The sequence below is a fragment of the Amblyraja radiata genome, chromosome 15 (assembly GCF_010909765.2).
Source record: "Amblyraja radiata isolate CabotCenter1 chromosome 15, sAmbRad1.1.pri, whole genome shotgun sequence".
In the NCBI taxonomy this organism is placed as follows: domain Eukaryota; kingdom Metazoa; phylum Chordata; class Chondrichthyes; order Rajiformes; family Rajidae; genus Amblyraja; species Amblyraja radiata.
Window position 1 is genome coordinate 41454325 of NC_045970.1, and position 24505 is coordinate 41478829.

The window sequence follows — 24505 nt, forward strand, 5'->3', positions numbered from 1 at the left end:
TGGGATATAGACCCCACAATGTCCCATGAATATTTCCTCACCGTCATCAATTGATAGTTTAGGCTCTTCAACATCTCTTGAATTTCCAAACTGAGATGGAAAAACAATATGTTTCTATATTGGCTGGGGTCCTGAAATTTGGTTCCCCAGTTACTTCCCATTCTTCCGGGTGATAGAGTGGGAGCAGCATGTAATTCCTTATCTGACAAGTGGAACATTTAAAAGCTATACGGTGACACGTTTGGGTCAAAGTGTTGCAATGAATGTGACCAGTAAGAAAACAATTCCAAGGAACCTTGGATTTCATGGAATACTGAGGATTTGATTAAAAAAGAGAGCTGAAAATATCATAGCACACAAAGTGCTGACATGGAGTAACTCAGCAGGTCAGGCAGTATCGCTGGAGAACATAGAAAGGTGATGTTTCGGGTTAAGACACTGCTGCAGACTGATTGTAGGGGGGAGAAGAAAGCTGGAAAAGGGGAGTGGCAGGACAAAGCATGGCAGATTGACACAGGTGAGGGGTGGGGTTTTTTGACTGGCAGGTGGTTGGAACAAAGTCCAGAAATAAGAACAGTAGGTGTGAGACAGGATTGTTGCAGATTGTGAATCCAGGGGGTGGAAATTAATGGGAGGGGGGGGGGTTGGTGGAAATAGGTGAGAGTCCAGGTGGGGCACAGGGGAGGGAAGGGGATGGGGGAGAAAAGTTGGGAGGTGGTAGGGGAGGGGTTAGAAGGGGGGGGGGGGGAGGTTAGAGGTTACCTAAAACTGGAGAATTCAATGTTCATACTGTTGAATTGCAAGCTACCCACGTGGAATATTGAGGTGCAGTTCCTCCAGTTTGCATGTGGCCTTACTCAGGGAGTTAAAGTGCTTAGCAACGGGGAGATCCGATAAGACCCGGCGGACTGAGTGCAGATGTTCAGCAAAACAGTGCCGGGTCTACGCTTGGTCTCGCCGATGTACAGGAGGCCACATCGGGAACACTGGATGCAGTAGATGAGGTTAGAGGAGGTGCACGTGAACCCCTGTCTCACCTGGAAGGACCGCTGGGGTCCCTGGATGAAGGAGGTATAGGGAGACGTGTAGGGAGGTATAGGAAAGTACCTGAAGGTGCGGTTTGTGTGGGAATGGATGAGTGAACCACGCTGTGGAGGAGGTGGGTTCTGCAGAAGGCGGAAAGGGATCGAGATGGGAAGATGTGACTAGTGGTGTGATCACGTTGGAGGTGACAAAAATGTCGATGTACGTTGTGTTGGATGCGGAGGCTGGTGAGGTGAAAGGTGAGGACCCTATACTTGTCCCGTCTGGGGGAGGGGGGGAGCAAGAGCAGAACTATGAACACATAGATGCAGCTGAGGGCTCCATATATAACAGAAGGGCGAAAACCACATTTACTAAAGAAAGAGGACGTCTCGGATGTCCTAGATTGGGAAGTGTCATCATGGGAGCAGATGGGGCGGAGACGATGGAATTGAGGGTGGGAGAGGCAGGGTGGGAGGAAGTATAGTCCAGATAACTGTGAGAGGTGGGAAGTCCAGGTAGCTGTGGGAGTCAGTAAGAACTGCCATTCCTGTACCCATTCTGTCCTTTCTGTCCTGAGCCTCTTAACCCCCCTTCCCTCCCCATGCCCCACCGGACACCCACCTATTTCTCCCCTCCCCTCCGCACCCCCCACCCCCTAAAAATCGTCCGGCTTTTTTCCTCTCTCTGGCATCATATTTAGTCAGGCATTGTGTTGATAGTAGAGATGAAACAACCCTTGTAATATTGTAAGTACAGACCATCCATAGAAACAAACTATAGTTCTTATTGTCAGCCAGATACTGCCAAACACAGTGGATGCCTTACTGCAAACCAAAGTGGCTGTTTTTACTTTCCAGAAACATTCTAACCGTATGAACAGTCTTATATATAATTAACAATTTCTAATTGAAATCTGTCAACTAAGTCCTTACCAGATTCCACCCCCCCCCCCCCAATTTACTATAGAGGATAAAGACTTAACCGGTTCATGATTTTTGTGGCTAAGATGACATATTCATCAAATAATTTATATATGGCCTGAAGCAGTAAAATACTCACATGCATTTGAGGAAGGTACTGAAGTTTGCCACTTGGGTTCCAAACAGAAGATATCCCAACTGAGCATAGGCGAAGAATACAATGAAGAACATGATTGCGAAGCCAAGAATGTCTTTAGCACATCGTGCCAGGGTTGAGGATAACTGAGTCATTGTCTTGTTAAAACTAATATACTTGAAAATCTGATTGAAATAAGAGAAATATTGAGAAAATAATTTCTGTAATTAAGATAGAGATAAGCTCATAACAAACTCTGTTCCTATTCATTGAATCATTCCCCTTCCCTGAGAACTAAACTGAGACTGAACTTTTGGCCTCCTAATTTGAGGAAGGACATTATTGCAGCGTAGGTTCAACAGATTAATTCCCGGGTTGGCGGGACTGACATATGATGAAAGAATGGGTCGACTGGGCTTGTATTCACTGGCATTTAGGATGAGAGGATATCTTATAGAAACATATAAAATTCTTAAAGGATTGGACAGGGTAGATGCAGGAAAAATGTTCCCAATCTTGGGGGAGTCCAGAACCAGTGGTCATAGATTAAGAATAAGGGGTAGGCCATTTAGGACTGAGATGAGGAAAAACCTTTTCACCCCGAGAGTTGTGAATCTGTGGAATTTTCTGCCACAGAAGGCAGTGGAGGCCAATAGGGCTATAGGAATCAAGGGATATGGGGATAAAGCAGGAATGGGGTACGGATTTTGTATGATCAGTCATGATCATATTGAATGGCGGTGCTGGCTCGAATGGCCGCCTCCTGCACCTATTTTCTATATTTCTAAACCCAAGCTCTTGTTGAGTTTATTGCCATTTTTGACTCCAAATTGTACATCGGATCACATACAGGTATCTGTGCCAATATTAAGACGGTCTATTTCCAATTCCATTACATGACATTACTTAAGCTCCTTCCTCAACTGTCTCAGCTCACCTGCTACTCTATCCTCATCCATGTCTTTATTACTTCTAGACGACTATTTGAATGCAAGCATGACCAGATTTTCTCGTTCTACCCTCTATGGCCTGGTGGTAATCCAAAAATTTGATGACAATACTTCCTATCAGATCCAGCCCATCCTGAGTCTATTGACTTATGTTGATTTCCAGTCAACCAATGCCTTATTAAGATTTTTATTTAAATTTTTCTTTGGTCTCACCATTCCCTATCTCCATAATCCTCTTCAGTACCATGTACCTCCCATTTGGATAATAATCTCACAATTATAATTGATAAACCACTGGGAGTTGTTTCTTCAGCTGCCAAGAAATTAACCTCTGAAATTGCCTTTACAAACCTTTTTCTGCCCGAATAGCATCTTATGTGACGATGTTTGATGAAGTACCTTGGGATACTGGGCTACATCAAAGGATCCTAATAAATATATTGTTATTTTTGCGTGGGCAGAACATTTCAGGGACTTCCATTTTCAAGACATAAATAATTTAGAGTTATAGTCATAGAGAATGGAAACCAACCTGTCGACTACCCACATTTGACCCATTTCCCTCTAAACCCTTCCTATCCATGTACCTCTCCAAAAGTATTTTAAAGGTTGTCATAGTACCTGCCTCTACTTCCTCCTCATTCCACATACCGATTACCCACTGTGTGAAAAAGTTTCACCTCAGATTCCTAATAATTCTTTTCCTCTCAACTTAAATCTGTATTGTCTGGTTCTTCATTCCCCTACTCTGGGTAATAGACTCTATGCATTCCCCTGTCTATTCCCCTTACGTTCTTATATTCTTCTATAAGATCACCCAGCATCTTTCTGTCCTCCAGGGAATAAAGTCCTAGTCTGTACAACCTCTTCCTCGAGTCTTAATCTGCGCAACCTCAGGTTCGCAAGTTTAGTTTAGTTTAGGTTTACTTTGGTTTAGAGATACAGTGTAGAAGCAGACCCTTCAGCCCACCAAGTCCATGCTGTCCAGTGATCACCCGGACATTAATTATAGCCTACAGACTAGGGACAATTTATAGAAGCCTATTAACCTCCAATCTGCACGTCTTTGGAATGTGGGTGGAAACCAGAGCTCCCCTAGAATACCCACGTGGTCACGGGGAGAACATACAAACTCCATACAGACAGCATCCGTAGTTGGGATCGAACCCAATCTTTGGTGCTGTTCGGCACAGCTGTTCCGCTGCGTCATTATGCTGCCAGTTCTGGCAAAATCCTCGTAAATCTTCTCTCCACACTTTTCAGCTTAACCACATCCTTCCTATAACAGGGTGACCAAAACTAGACACAATATTCCAAATGCTGCCTCACCAACGGCTTATACATCTGTAGCATAACGTCCCAACTTCTGTACTCAATAACCTGACTGATGGAGGCCTTACACCAAATACTTACTTGACCACCCGATCTACACTTGACACCACTATGTCCCTGGCCTCCTAAAACCCTCTGCTTTACAACACTCCCTAGAGCACTGCCATTCACTGTGCAGCCCCCCTCCCCCTGATTTGATTTCTCAAAATGCAACACCTCGCACCTATCTTCATTAAACTCCAACCAATCATTCCTCAGCCCACTTGCTCAACTGACCAAGATCCAGCTGTAATTTTAAATAACCACGTTTGTTATCTAGGGTACCATCCCAGTTTTGTGTCATCTGCAAATGTTTCTAATCATGCAGTGTTACAATCTTATCCAAAATATGGATGTAAACCACAAACAGCATTGGGCCAGCACCAATCCCTTAAGCACACCACTGGTTGCAGGCCTCCAGTCCTAAAAGCAACCTTACATCCATGAAGCCAATTCTCTATCCAGTTAACCAGTAAGGTTGAGCCTTAATTAACATATTTCCACGATGAGCTACAGATTTAAATCAGTCCAATAATCAATAAAACCTGAGCAGTTACACTTAACATATGTCAAATTCCATTTCTGAAGAAAAGTCCCATCAGGAAACTTATTTATCCATGTTCTCCAGAGATGTCGCCTGACCCACTGAGTTTTACTCCAGCACTTTGTGTTGCTATTTGGACTCCAAGATGCCTCTGTACATCGGTGCTGTTAAGGGTCTTTTCATCAACATTTATGTCACTTATATATATCACAAACAACAGAGGTCCCGAGCACAGCATCCACAGCCCTACCCTGGCCTTCATCACTAAATGACCTTCATCATTCCTCAAAAAAAAGGTAGAATGTGTTAGAACATATAGAGAAATTTAAAAATGCAATATGCAGAATTTGTCGATTTATTAATTAAACCTAGAAATGTTTTCTACCTTGATCCAAGCGAAAAACAAGTTGACAGCGTTCATATTATTGTATTGGGTCTGCCAAAAAGCTAAGAACTCAAAGTCAGCGTAGATTACTGGATCTGTCAACAATGCGCCCATCAGTATGTTCACTTTAATAGTTCGAAAAATGTGGAATCCTATTGAGAGTAAAGAGAGCTGAAACAGAAAATTAGAACACTGGCTTGTTAGTCAGTACATTGAGAGGAAAAAAAGTAGGGAATGGTGAGACCAAAGAAATATTTAAATAAAAATCTTAATGAGTCAGTACATTTATAAAATCTAGCTATCTATCTGTAATGGAAAATAATATTAATTCATAGAACATAGAATAGTCCAGCACAAGAACAGGCCCTTTGGCCCACAATATCAATGCTGAACATGGTCTAGACAATCATTTATCTACCTGCACATAATGCATATTCCTCCACGCTCTGCATATCCATATCCAAAAGTCTCTTAAGTGCCACTCTCATTACCTGCCTGAACCACTACCCCTAGCAGCAAGTTCCAGGCACTCACCAACCTCTGTGTAAAAAATTGCCCTGCACATCTCCATTAAACTTCCCCTCTCACCTAAAAGCTATGCCATCTTGCATTTGATTTTTCCATCATAGGAAAAAGATCCTGACTGTCTACCCTATCTATTCCCCTTGTAATTTTACAAGAGCCAATTAACATATAAACCCTACAAACCTGCACTTGTTTGGAATGTGAGAGGAAACTGGAGAAAACCCAAACAGTCACAGGAAGAACGTATAAACTCTGTACAGACAGCACCCGTAGTCAGGTCTCTGGCACTGTAAGGCAGCAACTCTACCGCTGTGCCACCCTAATACCACCTAATCAAGGTTTCAAGGTCAGTTTATTGTCACATGTACCAGTTAAGGTACAGTGAAATCTGATCCAGGCATCATTCAGGTAAACTTCCTCTGTGCCCTTTCCAAAGCCTCCACATCCTTCCTGTAATGAGGCGACCAGAGCTGCAAATGCAATACTCCAAATGCTGTGTGAAGCTACAGCCTAAACGTTGTGCCGTTGTGCCCGTTTTTTTGTGCGATAACGCTTCTTTGAGTAATAGTTTTGTCATGTTAAACATGCTGCGTGAGTGCACATTGATCTTGCTGCTACTTGCTGGAGGCTAGTTCTTTTACACATAGAGTGATGGATGTGTTGCCAGGGGTAGTGGTGGAAGTAGATAAGAAAATTATGTTTGAGAGGCTTTTAGATCGGCACATGGATATGCAGGGGTCACATGCAGGCAGACGAGATTAGTTTAACTTGGATCGGTGCTTGGAACAAACATGTGGGCCAAGGAGGCCTGTTCATGTGCTATGTTATCACAGAAGAATGAAAATAGGAGCTCACCAGAATTACCACCAGGTCCAAGCAATTCCAAACACATTTGATGTACTGCAGTCGATGAATCCTGAGTTCCAATATTTCTTCCACAATGTAATAAAGAATGAAGACGCAGAAGATGATTTCACAGCCTATGATAAAATAATCCCAGGAATTGACGTAACGGATGAGCTTCACGGTGCGGAACTGTGAGGAAGGTATTGCACCACCTGTTGCAGGGAATTCTATCACAAGCCTTCAACATAAGAGAATAATAATCACTGAAAATCTTTCAGAAGTATTAATCTTTGGCACCTGACCACATTGTTTTGAAGACAGTAAACACACATAAGGTATTATGAGATATGTTTAGTGCAGTTTCGTGGTACAGCTCGAAAACACTTAGTCCGCACCGACCAGCAAACTCCGGAGACACAAACCCTAGTTCTACACCTCCATTGAATAAGCAAGGGTTACTCTGAGCAAGCAGCTGCCTGTAACTTGATTTCTATTGTTACTTCAACCTCTCTCTGCCTGTGGTGTCTTACAATGTTTTCAATTAAACCCAAGCTCAAAAAGAAGCAGCTTGCCTTCTGACCAACACATTATAGCCTTAAGGACTCAACAGTTACTGTAGTTCAATAATTTCAGACAGACACCCTTTCCTGTTGATATCATAACAGGCTAGTTCGTACGGGCATTGGTATTCTTTCTCCACAGTTGCTGACTGACTTTCAGTATTTTCAGCTTTCCAATTATTTCAGATTTGGAGCAACTACAGTACATGTTTGTATCTCAAAGCTCCACCATTTTTTACTCTTTCCCTGTTCTGCATCTTCTCAAGAATCTCCAGTCAATTACTATAAACAAGTCTTAATCACTCACTTTCATCTGACATTACTGCCATGAGATTCAGTGAGCACTGCTTCTCTACTATATCATCCGCATCACCACCCTCTAATCCCTGCATTGCCAACCCTTCTTTGCAACTTTAAAAGAATTATGAAAATTTACATCCCAATGAAAGGGATCTCTCACCATAGATGCAGCCTGACCTACTGAACGTTTCCAGTAATCGTTTTCTATTCTGGATACCAGCAGCTGCCCAACACTTCCGCCACCTTCATTGCAATCCCACCAGTCACATTTTCCTGTCCCCACCCCTTTCCATTTTCCACACACACCACTCCCTCCCTCCGTAACTCCTTGCTTCGCTCATCCCTTCCCAGGCAACCTGCCTCCTTCCCAGTTACTTTCCCTTCCAACCGCAGGAGACGGAACACATGTCCCTACACCTCCTCCCTCACCTTCATCCAGGGATCTCAGCCCCAATTCCAAGTGAGACAGAGATTCACGTGCACCTCTTCAAACATCTACTCCATTCGATGCTCCTGATGTCGCTTCCTTTACATCGGCAAGACCAAGCGCTGACTGGGCAACAGTTTTGCTGAACACTTGCACTCTCTCTGCCATGGCATGTTGGATCTCCCGGTTGCTAACCATTTTTACTCTTCTTCTAATTCTTCTACTCACATTTCTGTCCTTGGCCGCCTACATTGCTAGAGTGCAGCCACATGCAAACTGGAAGAACAGCGCCTCATATTCCGCTTTGTCAATTACACCAACCCATATTACAATCAACACCCTCCTCACTTGTATCCATCTATTGCTTGTCAGGCTTTATCTCACCCCTCTCTTTTTTCAGCTTTCTCCTCGCCCCTCCACCCACCACTCCGATCAGTTAGAAGAAAGGTCACGACCCAAATCGTCTTCTGTCCATTCCCTCCGCAGATGCTGTCTGACACATCGAGTTCGTTCAGCACTATCGTACGTGTATTTGTGTCTGCGTGTGTGCATATACGGTTGTGTGTATGCATGACATTATTACGTTCACTCCACTTCAAAATTGAACTATGAGATATTGAGTAAATGAAACTAAACTTTTCAACATATTCAAGGAAGCAAATCTACTCACTACAGTGGGAGGAGGGGGGGGGGGGGAAGAGGGGGGTTGAGCATTGCTAGAAACTGGTCTGCAATGCATTTCCCCATTACATGAAGTTTTGTCTTCTGCACACTTCTAATCACATAAATTACGTGACTTGAAACAGAAATTGTGTTGATTTTCTTCACGGAAAATTCATGAGGCCAAACTTCGTTCTGTATCTCAAATTTTTGGAACTTGAGATGTGAATCCTGTAGAGGTGAATTTCTGTAGCCCATGTGGGGTAATTGAATTTGAAATGACCTACCTTATCACACAGAAGAGGTTAATGTTGGCATTATACACCGAGAAATCAATGAAAACTGCACGAGTTCCCCTGTCCAACCACAGGTTATCCTTTAGGTCTTGCAGAATGACAGCACTTTCATCCACATTTGTCTTGAGATCCTGGTAATAACCACCACCACTGTAGACCGTTATTTTGCCCCAGTGTGAGGAACCTCCAAGTTCTTTCTCGGAATTGTAAGTCCACCTGAGCACAGAGCAATTTGATGATTAACAACAGAAAACGTGCAATTGCATAATTCTCTAAGCACAAATTTTCAGGATTTTCAGATGAGGAGCAAAAAAGCAACAATTGATGCCTTGTGTAACTTCGACATCTTTACTGCTGCTATAAGCTGAAGCTCGCGATGCAGAACTTTTCTAGATGGGAGCATGAATCACTCTCTCATTGAGTGATGCTCTATAATTTCAGTCCCATTATAAAATCGCTCCACCCATCCACATTCAGAGACTGACCATTGGAACTGATTGTTAAGGTGAGTGAAGTTCAATTAACGTATGATTCCACCTCATGAGGAAGAATAGAACAAAATACCAATATGTAGTACAGCTATAAGTTGCAATGGTGTTTGCAATCCATTCTTTGAGTAAAAAGATTATACTCACGCACTTCCATTTTTGATTGGTGATTTATTTTCATTGTCTGCTGTATAAATATCATAGCATCCGATAATGTCTTTTCTAAAGTCCTTGTGAACCACACAGGAGTTATTCATGACTTTGATCTGTCGGATTCGAGGAACGCCCAGAAGCATATTTTCATAGTAAATAAATGAATGAGGACCATGTGAAATCAAATCACTGTTGTACCATTTGGTCCAGTACAATCCATTCAGCAATGGGCCCTGTGCATACTGAACATAAAATGAAAGTGTTAAATGAAATAGACCTGGTGCAAACTTCAGAAGAGAACATTAAATTTAGAAGGATGAGAGGATATCTCATTGAAACATATAAGATTGTTAAGGGTTTGGACACGCTAGAGGCAGGAAACATGTTCCCAATGTTGGGGGTCCAGAACCAGGAGCCACAGTTTAAGAATAAGGAGTAAGCCATTTAGAACGGAGACGAGGAAACACTTTTTCTCATAGAGAGTGGTGAGTCTGTGGAATTCTCTGCCTCAGAGAGCGGTGGAGGCAGGTTCTCTGGATGCTTTCAAGAGAGAGCTAGATCGGGCTCTTAAAAATAGCAGAGTCAGGGGATATGGGGAGAAGGCAGGAACGGGGTACTGATTGGGGATGATCAGCCATGATCACATTGAATGGCGGTGCTGGCTCAAAAGGTCGAATGGCCTACTCCTGCACCTATTGTCTATTGTCTATTGTCTAAATTTATAACTTTGAATGTTCCAACACTTTAGCTTACAAATGTTCATCAGTGTAATACTGACAGGTTAATATTCTTAGCAGATTTGTGAATTATTGGTAAGAGCAAAGCACAATCGAATGCAAACATATGAGAAAATGGGACTGCAGAGCTCCCTGCTGCTGTTTTCCCACTGAAACGTGATTAAGATCCCAAAAGAGCATTGGCTGAAACAGTCGAATGTTTCCGAGTCAAACAAATCAATGTCCATGAGCTTCAACAGAAACATAGCAATATTTTCATTAACTGTAGGATGCCAATGATCAGTGTCACAGTTGGAAACAGGTCCTTGGGACCAACTTGCCCACACCGCCCAACATGCTCCATCTATACTAATCCCACCAATTTTCTATCCATTCAGCTACCTCTCCTTGGATCGCATGCAATCGAACCTTCCAGAGCAACCTGCCATGCAGAAACTTGTTGAATGCCTTGCTGAAATACATATATACAACATCTACAGCTCTGCCCTCATCAACCTTTTCGGTCACATTATCAAAAAACAAAAATCTCCAGAGATGCTGCCTGACCCGCTGAGTTATTCCAGCATTTTGTGTCTTTTTTGGTAAACCAGCATCCTTGTTTCGTCAACATTATTAGGCAGGAGCTCAGGACGCTATCCCAGGTTATTGAGAGAGACAAGTGGAGAGATTGTGGGAGCCTTGACTTTGATTTTTGCATCTTCTCTAACCACAGGCAAGATCCCAGAGGACTAGTGTGTAGCTAGCATTATACCTTTAGGCCACATTTGGAGTATTGTTCAGATTTGGTTATAGGAAAGATGTTGTTAAGATGGAAAGAGTGCAGAGGTCATTGCCAGGAATTGAGGGCCTGGGCTATTGGGAGCGATTGGGCAGACTAGGATTCCTTGGAGCGCAGGAGGATAATGGGTGATCTTCTTGAGGTGTAAAAGATTATGAGAGGAATAGATAGGTTAAAGCATATTAGTCTTTTACCCAGAGTATGGGAATCAAGAACCGGAGGATACAGGTTTAAGGAGAACAGGAAAAGATTTAATAGTAACCTGAGGGGCAATTATTTTACACAAAGGGTTGTATGTATAAGAACAAGCTACCAGAGGTAACTGAGGCAGGTAACATCACAACATTTAAAAAAACATTTGGCCAGTAAATGGATAGGGTAGGTTTAGAAGGATTTCGGCCAAACGCAGGTAGGTGGGACTAGTGTAGAAAGGGCTTGTTGCTCGGCATTGGCAAGTAGGGCCGAAGGGCCTGTTTCTATGCCGTAAGATTCAATGACTTGAGTTTGCTTTAATTGTATTTATGCATGACATATTTTATCTGTTTAGACAGCATGCCAAACAAAGCTTTTCACTGTACCTCGATACACGTGACTATAATACGCCAAAACCTAAACCTTAACCAAAACCTGCAAAATGTCTGGATATGTGTGTTCTTGTAAAGGTACAAGGGAGGCACTGAAGCTACAAGCAAAGTGTTTCAATGAAATAAATATTCATACACATATTCACACAAACAGGCCGATACACATATCCATGCACACGCACACACTTGCACACACGCACATACAAGGAGTATCAAGGAGGATTCTCTCGAACTTCTACAGGTGCACGGTAGAGAGCATGCTGACTGGTTGCATCGTGGCTTGGTGTGGCAACCTGAGCATCCAGGAGCGGAAAAGGCTACAGAAAGTTGTAAACATTGCCCAGTCCATCATCGGCTCCGACCTCCCTACCATCGAGGGGATCTATCGCAGGTGCTACCTCAAAGAGGCTGCCAGCACCATCAAGGTGCCACACCATCCTGGCCACACACTCATCTCTCTGCTGCCAACAGGTCGAAGGTACAGGAGTCTGAAATCTGCAACATCCAGGTTCAGGAACAGCCACTTCCCCGCAGCCATCAGACTATTAAACACAACTTCAAACAAACTATGAACTATAACAACCTATTGAACTTTATCTGTGTATTTATGTGTGTATATATATATATATTCTATGGTATATGGGCACACTGATCTGATCTGTATTTATGCCTAAAATATTCTGTTGTGCTGCATCAAGCAAGAATTTCATTGTCCTATCTGGGACACATGACAATAAACTATCTTGACTTGACTTGACACGGAGTTGTTACTCTTTCCAATACCCCATCTTCACCTGCAATGGAGGACCCGGCGTGGGGGGAACGCCATGAGGGGAGAACAAAGGAGGAGCGGGCGGAGGTACTTTGTTACTTTGTCAGCACTGTTTATGTGGCGACTATATGACTACCTTGGGTTTGCAAGCAAAGAATTTCACTGTGCCTTGTCACATGTGACCATATAGTATTCCATTCCATTTGTCTGGCAGAAACCTATACGATTTTGAGCAGCATTCCCCTCATGAATCTTAACAATAATAACCTCTCCTTAATTTCTGATCCAACAGGAATCCTACTAGATTTGGTAAGCCCAGCTGAAAGAGAAATTCAGTGATATATTTTGCATTGCTAATATGTTACAGTGGATACTATATTATGATCATATTTCTATCATTAATATTTAAACTTGAAAACTTAGAAATCTATGTTTCCATCCTGACAAAATTGTCCAACCAAAATCACTTAGTCACTGCTGTGTCACTGTATTAACCCTATCATTGATTTGGTCATAAACATCTCACATAAGCTTACACAATACATACAATTGGACTTTATGTGGGCATGTTTGCTTAATGAACATCCGTCATCATCCAGTAACTAAGCAGGCAAATCACTCACAATTGTAAACATCTGCTCATTTTGCTGTTTGTCTCACCATCAATTCAATGAATACACAAAATCTTTAAAACACACTCCGTGCACTCAGTGAATATGAATATTGAAATTGAATGCCCGATGGCTGTGTCTATTATATAACTTTTATTTGCTAATCCTAAATGCAATTAGCTGCTTCTCCATTTCCTATTTACGACATGTGACTCACAGCAGATCAAAGGATCGTAGAAATGTGCAGCACAGATATGGGCTTTCTCGGCCCAGCTCCTCCGTGATAACCATGATGACTACCTATTCAATTTGCCTGTATCAGGCCTGTATCACTTATCTCTATCCAAGTACCTGGCCAAACACCCTTTAAATGTTGTAACAGTATATACCTTCACCATCTCCTCTGGCATTTCATTGCAAACATTCACCGCACTCTATGTGGAAAAACTTACCCCTCAAATCTCCTTTCAATATCTCTCTACTTATCTTAAACCTATGCCATCTAGTTTTAAATCTGTGCCCTTTGAAAAGGATTCTGCCTATCCTATCTACCCCTCATATTTTATAAATCTCTAAAAAGGTCAGCCCTCAGGCTTCTATGTTCCAGTGAGAACAAACTCAGTCTCTCTCAATCTTCAGCGCTCCAATCCAGGTAACATCTTGATGAGTCTCTTCTGCACACTCTCTACTACTGCCACATCATTTGTTGTTGAAGCCAGTCATGTGACAACCATCACTGTACACAGTGCACCATGTGTGACCAACCAATATTTTATACAACTGCAAAGTGATGTCCCAACCTAATGCCGCAGCCTATAAATACAAGCATACGTTGGCCAATACTAAAATGCAGAACAGAGAAAGCTTGCATTTATGTATTGCCTTTCATAACCTCTGAAAATGCAAAACACACGATACACCCAATGACCTCAACATAATGGTGACACTTCTGGCACTGCAGCTCACCTTAAGACTACTCTGAAATATTAGCAGTAGCTTGTGTGGATCAGCAAGTTAGGGTTCATTGTTCATAGGGTTCATAGCTTTATTCTAAGAAAATTAGTCTCAGCAATATCCAACTAAGCTGAGGAAAAAGAGACAGAGCACCTATTGGTTATTGTGCCTAGTAAGCTACAGAGCACAAGGACGAGACAGCTTGCCTGAATTAATCAAACAAATTTGAGGCCCATACTTGAAAACAGGCCTGCGGGTGTAATACTGGGGAATTGCTGCTGCCACAGAACAGTCTGATTGCCGATTACTTTTCCAGTAACTTTCCCACCCAATCATACTATTCTTCAACAACCCTTCCCCTTAAGCTTCTCCATCCTTTGATGCTTCTTCATCAGATGTTGTTCTCCTGATCCCAGTATTTCCAACCCCACCATCATCCTCTTCTCTCCCAGGCCTGTGATCTGTGGCCTACCCGAGTTCTCCATACACTCCCACGCTGTGTTCATTTGCTCAATCCTCACTCACGATTGAACCAGTTTGCTGGCAAGCCTTGCACACAAATTTAATGCCAAACTCTTGCATATAAACAGCTTTAATAAATCTTTCAAGGCCAGGACTCCAGAAAAACATCTTCATTCTCGCCAAAAGTAAAATCTGAGTATTTTTTAGCATTATGCGCGTGAACAACACCCTCTGGCATAATCCATGATGTTTTATACATTTTACTGTTGTAATACAAAAGCATTATTCTTTTAGTTCTACTTACATTCCAAAAGTCAGCCATGCTGCGAATAGTTTGAAAGGTGACCCCTGTATCTACTGCAGTTGAGAGGAAGAGATTTGACATGACCTTGGTGTAGTAGTAGGTATTTGAACTGGTCATTCCGTATGTCACTGGGAAAAAAATATAATTATATCGTTAAATATCATATCTAACCAATATTGAGGACTTTTGTTTTTTTTGTAAGAGTCCTAACACAGCTGTCTATGGAATATTTCTTCCTCCTTATCCAGCTCACATTGTCAGCTAAAATGTGAGACCAATTCAATATAAATTAACATAACAAGGGAGAAACTGAATTAAATAAAAATAGATAAAGGGGAGGTGTTCAAAGGGATAGTAGATTCATACACATAGAACTAAAATAGTCCTTTCAGCCCACAATATCTGTGCCTTCATGTAATGGGGGACCAGAACTGCACACAATATTTCAAATGCAGCCCAAACCAAAGTCCTATAAAGCTGCATCATGACTTCCTGATCAAAATGGGAAATTTACTCAATCCATTTTATATCCACCACGTTGCTGACAGAGGTAACAATACATATCTTGGTTAACATAAAATGCTGGAGTAACTCAGCGGGACAGGCAGCAGGAAGAAGGAAGAGAAGGAATAGGTGACATTTCGGGTCGAGACCCTTCTTCAGAATATCTTGGTTATTTCAGCACAAGAACAATTTGGATTACATAAACTTTGCAAGGATAAATTGAGAGAGACCAGTGGATAATGTGTTGGAATAGGTAAACCTAGACACAAATAACGTTTCGTCAACAAATAAGATGAGGCAAGGGGTGGGTTTGAATTATAGTTCTTCTCAATGATTGTGTGCCTATCTGATCAGCGATGATATAAGTCTCCAGACAGTTTGATTTAGTGTTGTATTTGCCAGTAATATGGATGGGGTCCACAGATGAGGACTGCAGCCAAAGGTTTTGGTCTTCCCAAGTTGTTAGAAATTTCAGCTCATCAATAGCTGGATGCTGGACAAGCAGTTTGACTGTCCGGGGGCAGGTGCCGAGATGGCTACAAGATAGAGGTGAATGTTGCGTTTATGGATAATATTGTCAAAAGGCAGATCTTTGAGAGACACTTAAGGAGCAGAAATCAAAGGTAGTGCATGTTGTTTTCTGACTATGTTTGGATAGGTAAGTGAGTGTGGTGCTATGTGGCTGGGCAACAGTGCTGAGAAGTAGAAGCACGTTGATATCTGGCACAAGTCACACAAGACATAGAAATTACCTTTCATTACTTCTTATCAAGATGCTCCTTGTGAATCAGGAACGTAGAGGACCTGCTCTGCTGCAGGTCTCACTGGAATGTCAAACCGTTTATTTGTTTTCGATCAACTTAGTACTGTGATTCATTGTGAATAAAATATATCTCACTGTACAGTTAAAGTTTCCTCAGCTTTGATATGGCTTCAGACGGTACATTTGTTGTAACGGTGTGGCATAAAAGACATCTCTAAAAAGTTAAAAACTAGAGAGATGTACTACAGCATAGTGTGAGCTGTTCTATGCTGGCACCTTTTTGTCTGTGAAAAAGCGTCCAATTCAGATAGTGCGCCAACATTTTTGACTTGTGATTAGGAATTTGTTAATATTCAGTGATACCTCGCTCACTAAATGATTAGATTTTTCAAACTTAATAAAATGTTTTGGAAAACAGAGTTGAAAGAAACGTGTTTAAATTTAAAGTACATTTAGAACAGGCAATACAATCTTTATAGAATGAAACTAAATAGACAATAGACAATAGACAATAGGTGCAGGAGTAGGCCATTCAGCCCTTCAAGCCAGCACCACCATTCACTGTGATCATGGCTGATTATCCACAATCCTTCTTTCTCCCCATATCCCCTGACTCCCCTATCTTTAAAAGCTCTATCTAACTCTCTTTTGAAAGCATCCCGAGAATTGGCCTCCACTGCCTTCTGAAGCAGAGAATTCCACAGATTCACAACCCTCTGTGTGAAAATTTTTTCCCTCATCTCTGTTCTAAATGGCTTACCCCTTATTCTTAAACTGTGGCCCCTGGTGTTTCCTGCCTCTCTGTGTGTCCAAACCCTTAATAATCTTATATGTTTCAATAAGATAACCTCTCATCCTTCTAAATTCCAGATATACAAGCTCAGCTGCTCCATTCTATCAACTTATGACAGTCCCGCCATCCCGGGAATTAACATTGTGAACCTACGCTGCACTCCATCAATAGCAAGAATGTCCTTCCTCGTATTTGGAGCCAAAAACAGCACACAATACTCCAGGTGTGGTCTCACCTGGGCCCTGTACAACTGCAGAAGGACCTATACTCAATTAATTTTGTTATGAAGGCCAACATACCATTCGCTTTCTTCACTGCCTGGTGTACCTGCATGCTTCCTTTCAGTGACTGATGAACAAGGACCCCCAGATCTCGTTGTACTTCCCCTTTTCCCAACTTGACACCATTCAGATAATAATCTGCCTTCCTGTTTTTGCCACCAAAGTGGGTATCCTCACATTTATCCACATTAAACTGCATCTGCCATGCATCTGCCCATTTGCCCAACCTGTCCAAGTCATCCTGCATCCTCATAGCATCCTCCTCACAGTTCACACTGTCACCCAGCTCTGTGTCATCTGCAAATTTGCTAATGTTACTTTGAATCCCTTCATCTAAATCATTCATGTATATTGTAAATAGCTGCGGTCCCAGCACCGAGCCTTGGGTGCAGCAAATGGGCTGCAGTAACCATGACAGCAAATGGGCTGCAGTAACCATGTTAACACCCCATATTTCTTTCTCCATAGCACAGAAATATGGAGAAAGATGTTGAGCAACGAAACTTGAGCTGGCATAATCTGCTCTTGGTTATCAAAAAATATTTATAGTCCCAATTGGGAGTCAAGTCATCCATGACCTATCCTTGTGAGTGCTTCCTTCTTGTGTTTATTCAGATTATGCCAGTGAGATGTGAACTATAGAAAATTTCTAAAAGATAGATTCATGACCTTGTTAAATACTGAAACCAAAATAATGATAGAAACTTTTCATAGCCAAATGGAGATCCTCAACCTACTGTCAACATAATAAAACATCCAGGCAAACTCTCAGTAATCAATCCAACAGATATAAAAGAGGATACCAAAAGTTTTTATATATATATATAAAAAGAAAATATACATATATAAAAAGTAAAAGAGAGGCAAGCATGAACATTAGACCACTGGAAAATGACACTGGAGAAGTAGTTATGGGGAACAAAGAAATGGCGGATAAACTGAATACGTTTTTCGTGTCAGTTTTCGCAGTGGAAGGTACCAGCAAATGTGCCAGAAATTCAAGCGAGTCATGGGTCAGAAATGAGTGTGGTCGCTATTACAGAGAAGGTGCTTGGGAATCTAAAAGGTCTAAAGGTGGATGTCACCTGGACCAGATGGATTACACCCCAGGGTTGAGAAAGAGGCAGCTGTTGAGATTGTAAAGGCATTAGCTGGGATCTTTCAACAATCACTAGAATCATTAATGTATAACCTGAATAGTAACGAGCTCAACACCAACCCCTGCTAAACACCACCAGTCACTGGCAGCCAAGCAGAAAAGCTCCCCTTTCTTCATACTGCCTTCTGCCAGTCAGCCAATCTTCTATCCATGCACATTTCTTGCCTCTGGGTTCCTATCTTCTTCAGCAGCTGAACATGTTGCACCTTATCAAAGGCCTTCTGAAAATCCAAGTAACCACCACCCAGCAACTCTACTTTGTCTACCTTGCTTGTTACCTCTTTAAAAAACTAACAGACTTGCCACGTAGCATCTCCCCTTAACAAAACCACAATGTTAACCACATTGGCCTATTTTATCAGGCACTGATAAAGAGCCAAATGTGGGCAGGTGAGCCAAGCATAGAAGAGGCATATTAGTTGGCATGGGCAAGTGGCGCTGAAGGACTTGTTTCCATGCTGTATGACTCTATGACAGAAACACCGAGGAAAATCACCCTATATTTCTTCATCCATCCAAGGAAATACAGGGTTGAAAATGACACAATTCTCTTTCAAAAGAAAGATCTCTTTATCAGACACACCTTCTGCTTTGCTACGTCAGTCATTCATCACTTCTACCTTCCTTCAGACCAATTGGACAGCTTAAGTGAGGCTAAGTTCACAATTCCCAATTATTTGTTTCGGCCTGATTCATGAATCACTGGCTCGTCTTCTTTTATTAAAATACAAAACGTTTAACACTAATTGATAAATTATTACACATGTCCGTCAGAGATAGTGGTGCAGAAGGACCAATGTACAAATGTGCCATTTAGAATGTTTTATGACCAGGAGCACATAACATCATAATTCTCCTTGTCCAGAATCAAAACAAGATGTTTTAAAACATAACACAAGGTCTGCCTCCATATCACCATTCTGCAGGTACTCATTAATTCAACAGCAATGGACATTGTTTCTTCGAATAAAGCATACAAAATGCTGCGGCTTTTATGGTGGTTATATAGAAATTCATGACCTCAGTGCTGGTTTGTGTCCAAAAGTGCAATCTGAAGCCAAGATTAATTATACTCCATGGATCACCAAACAGAAAACTCCAAAAGAGACAAACAGATGTTTTGTATGAGGAAGCTGAGCAAACAGCAGAAATAATAAAACATCCCTTCTGGCTAGCTGCCAAAAACAGAAAACCAAGGAAGTAAACGGTTGTTATTAAGAGTGACCATCACAAACCTATACAGGGCAACCTGTTTGCAAATGTCAGCTAAATGAAATTTCCATGAAGAGATCATTTTGTAGATATTTTCTTCTCTGCAAGAAGAGGAAACAGTTAAGCTATCCAACCGCCTACAAACACCAATCGTCAACTACAGTATATGTGCAAATGTCTCTCTTATTCTTTCAAATACCAAATAACCGTACGAAGATAATCACAGGCTTCTTTTTCAACATCTGCCACCAGAATGACCATCATCCATTCAGTTGCTACAGTTGCATCTGTCCCTCATTTAGCCCATGCCCCCAAACTTTCCTTGAAGACTTCACTTGCTGCATTTCTGAACTCGCCTTTCTCAAGTTTAAAAAAAAAAATCAAAAAACAGTCTCCAGTAATTAAGAACATCCTGCTCTCTCAACGTCATTCTTTCAAGGTCGCTGAAACTTTCTGTTGGATGATCGGTTCACAATAATTCACCTTGGCTTCAGATCGCACTTTATCGTCCCCTGTGACTAGTCCAGTTGATTTCATATACATATTCAATGTTGTTCCTCTGCTCAAGAAGGGCAGTAGCAACAAAGCAGGAAACTATAGGCTGGTGAGCCTTCCTTTAATGGAAATTTTATGTGAAGATTCTAAGCTGTACTCGCAATTGGAAATGATTAGGAATTCGCACCATGGCTTCGTGCGGGACAAGTCATGTCTTAGAAACTTGGTTGAGTTCTTTGAGGACATGTCAAAGGTGATCGGTGAGGGTGGATGTTTTTTGTGTTAGTATTGGTATTGGGTTATTATTGTCACATGTACTGGAATGTAGTGAAAAGCTTTGTTTGCTTTGTATCCAGTCAAATCACACTATGCAGGAGTGCAATGAAGCCATAGATAAGCATAACAGGCAGTGAAAGAGAAAAAATACCAGAGTGCAGAATATAGTATTACAGTATAATAGCCTTACAGCTACAGATAAAAGGTCTAATCTCCACAATAAAGTAGATTTGAAGATTGGGGGACAATCTAGATTATGGGAAGACAGATCGGTTCCTTGGTAACGGAGGGAAGAAGTCTGGTGGTAAGTGCTTTCAAACTTTTGTACCTTCTGCCCAACAGGAGAGGGGAGAAGAGGGAATGACTGGCATGAGAAAGGGCCGTGATTATGCTCGCTACTTCCCTGAGGCAACGTAAAGTGTAGATAGTCAATGGTAGGGAGGTTGGTTTGTGTGACAGACTACGCTACATCAACAACTCCGCAATTTCTTACGGTCTTGGGTTGAGCTGTTGCCAAACCAAGCTGTGATGCAAGGACACATGGATTTCTGAGTTTTAAGTTAAAATATTAATGATAGAAAGGTGATGAAAATATAGTTTCCACTGTAACACATAGCCATGCAAAATATATCACTGAATATCTCTATCAGTTGGGCTTACCAAACCCATTCAACTATTTTTATCTTGTAGGATTCCTGATGGATCAGAAATTCAGGAGAGGTTATTATTGGTAAGGTTAATAAGGTGGAATGCTGCTGAAAATCATTAAAAAATCTCTGGCAGATAGTTGTAAGATGGGGTGTTGGAAAGAAGGACTTGGGAGGATAGTGAGATCAATATGGAAAATAAAAATATGCTAGGGTAGTTTTAGATCGAGGAGGAGGTGGTACTGAGGCTCCCATTTGGAAGAAATGCAGGTTCGGTCTATACAGAGTTTGTATGTTCTACTTGTGATCACGAGAGTTTTCTCCAGGTGCTCCGGTTTCCTCCCACACCCCAACAACATACAGGTTTTTTGAGTTAATTGGCATTGGTTAAAAAAAAGTAAAATTGTTGCCATGTGTAGGGTGGTGTTAGCGTACGGGTGATCGTTGGTCGGCGTGGACTTGGTGGGCCGAAATGGCCTGTTTCCGCGCTGTGCAGGGTCAGCAATTCTTCTGAAGTCTGGGATAATATTTATTTCCAGTGGTGCTGCCTAACTTGCTGAGTTACTTCAACAATTTGTGTTTTATTAATGAAACAAGCCATTTATATCGATATATACGAGTCACTATGCTGATTAAGAGAAGGTGGTCTAAGTACTGGCAACACAGTGTAAAACACACTTAGCTCTGCCAGAGATCTGTGAAACGATCCCCACTGGTCAGCTGGTCTTTGGTTTCCACCAAGTGCATTTGCAGAAGGGTGTCCAAGGTGACTAGAGATCAGACAGCAGGCAACCGGCCTCCTGCTCTGTCACTGGATTCAGCTAAATGCCTGGAGCATCGGAGTCTGAGTGGAGATATGATATAAAGCAATGAGATGCATAGATAGGGTAAGCAGTCAGAACCTTTTTCCCCAGAGTGGAAACATTAAAGACTAGAGGCCATAGCTTTACGGTGTGAAGGGCAAAATTTAAAGAAGATGATCAGAGCATGTTTTGTACTCACAGAGTGGCGGGTGTTTGAAATATGCTGCCAGTGGTGGCGGTGGAAGCAGATGTGATAGGGGATTTTAGAAAAGTATATCGATCACGTGCTGGCAGAGGAGATTAGTTTAACTAGCATGAACGTTTTGGGTCGAAGGGCCTGTGCCGTACTGTTTTATGTGCTATGTTTTTATTATCATTTTCTTCAGCAGGTTGGAAAAATGCAATCCATCCACTTGAACAGGATAAGAAGCGAGTGCTGGCAGTGAGCTTGATTAAGTACAATTTGAGACGCTATTATACATCACATATTTAATAGAGCACATATTGCAGGAAACTTTATAGAAGAAATTAATCTCCAATAGAAAAATAAAACAAAATCTAAATTAACTTGTAGTTGTCCTTTAAAAATCATGAATGGAGCTAGAAGGGAAAGTGGACAGGACATGGTTAAATATAACTTACTTACACAAACAAATGTCCACAAGGAAAACAATGTAAACTATTAATTCACGTAGAGTTCTCCTGATGTAGAGCTCTGGATTGTTGGACAGGTTCTCAGTCAGTTTTGTGCCCCACAGACCTGCAGTCAGGGAAAGAAACAAAAACATATTCAGTACTTGTAGCAAGGACAAATACCCCATTCTCAAGCAGAATGTTCAGATATTTAAGAGTCCTGCCATGTATCCAAGAAGAAAGTATACAGTAAATTGAAGGATCCAAAAGAAGCATTGAAGTACAGAGGGAACTTGGGGTTCATGTCCATAGTTTCCCCAAAGTGGCATCAAAAGTGATTAGGTTTTGGAGAAGGTTCGCAGGATGTTGCCCTAGATTGGAAAATATTAGCTACAAGGAGAGGTTGGATGAACTTGGATGGTTTTCTTTGGAGTGTTGGAGGCTGAGAGAGACCCTGATCGAAGTACATAACATTAAGAGAGACACAGATAGGTTAAATAGTCAGGTTGGAAATGTCAAATATTAAAAGGCATAGCTTTAAGGTGAATGGGGGAAGATTAAAGGCGATTGTGAAGCAAGTTTCTTTACACAGAGAGTGTTGGTGCCGAGAACACTTTTCAGGGGTGGTGATGGAATCAGATGTGATAGTTGCATTTAATAGGCATGTTCTATATATGTAACTTTCTCTCAAATATCAAAGTGATTATTTGGCTTCAAATAGTAATTAATTCTTCAATGCACATCTTCCAATTAATTTTATGTTTTTATGTGTATCCTCCTATTCAAATGGTATTAATGTCATTGTAATTCACTAGTCAGGTTTAACGATAACTCATTCAGCCCATACTCCCAGAAAACAAAAAGAGAGAGGGTTTCAAAGAATTATTGTTGTTGCTATCCTTCAACTATGACACAATGCGATAACAAAACATTAACTGCTGGAGGAACACTCATCAACAGATTGTTTTTGCGTAAGATTCCAGCATCAACCATATCTTATGTTCACACAAATCTAGTTGTATAATCTGCTGAAATTACCCTGCAAAATGAAAGATACTTCAAAGATTTAAAGCTCATAACAAGTCTATTTGTCGCTGAACAGTAGTCCAAAGCTTGAATTTAATTTAGTACTGAAAATCCAAATTGTTTTCTTACAAAACATAGAAACAAATAACTGCAGATGCTGGTTCACCAAAAAAGACAAAGTGCTGCAGTAAAGGGCCTGTCCCACTGTACGAGCTAATTCAAGAGTTCTCCCGAGTTTCCTCTGCTTCGAACTCGGAGAATTATGGTAATAGCTGCTCGTAGGTGCTCGGGGCTCTCGTGGACATTTTTCAACTTGTTGAAAAAATCTTCACGAGCTTACCGCGTTTCCCGAGTACCTGCCGTTAGTGTTACGAGCCGCTAAGAAATGCCCCGAGCTCCAACGTAGCCGCTACGTACATTCTATGCCACGCTTATCACGAGTTTGATTTTTTTTTTAACTCGGGAGAGCTCTTGAATTACCTCGTACAGTGGGCCAGGCCCTTAACTCAGCAGGTCAGGCAGCATGTCTGGAGAACATGGATCGGTGATATTTCAGTTCAGGTCTGAAGATGGGTCCTGTCCTGAAACCTCACCTGTCCATATTCTCCTGATTTTTTTTGTTTTCTTGCAATTTGTATTTGTAATGATGGCAAGAATGCACTCAATGTAATGTCTGTGTAATATTGACAACAAGTTCTTCTGGGCACGCACAAGAACAAGAATGTGTAAAGAATCCAAGGGCAGATGCTCTGAATCTGCTCTCCCATTTACTAACAATACTATCGTCCACTCTCATGATATTATACAAAATATGACTTGAATTTATTCAATCTGAACCCCTTCAGAGATTTCGAAAAAATCCACTTTAATTAAAGAAAAAGTCTTCTGCATTGCTTTCTTAGAAACCTGGATCCTTATCCCAAGAATATGCCCTCAATAGGTAAAAATTCCCTCCCAAAATCAATTCAATTAATGTCAAACACTTGACTAAGATCATCCATTCATCTAAACTTAAGCAAACAAATTTCCACCATAGGATAATTTTCTCACCTTAAAAAAAAGTATTTCATTTCTTCCTTTGATATGAAAGGATATATATTCTTATCAATAGATTCTAGTTGCTA

General features: G+C 41.4%; 1 protein-coding gene across 1 annotated transcript in view; it reads right to left on the reverse strand.

The window, feature by feature from the left end:
- pkd2l1 (polycystin 2 like 1, transient receptor potential cation channel) overlaps positions 1-24505 on the reverse strand; it is a 36074-nt gene that overhangs the window by 10112 nt on the left and 1457 nt on the right. Inside the window, exons 2-8 of the mRNA XM_033034244.1 lie at positions 22369-22482; positions 14790-14917; positions 9582-9829; positions 8938-9162; positions 6713-6941; positions 5333-5503; positions 2086-2267 (exon numbers count right to left, since the gene is read on the reverse strand). Of these exons, the coding sequence (XP_032890135.1) occupies positions 2086-2267; positions 5333-5503; positions 6713-6941; positions 8938-9162; positions 9582-9829; positions 14790-14917; positions 22369-22482 (1297 nt within the window). The remainder of the gene's footprint in view (positions 1-2085; positions 2268-5332; positions 5504-6712; positions 6942-8937; positions 9163-9581; positions 9830-14789; positions 14918-22368; positions 22483-24505) is intronic.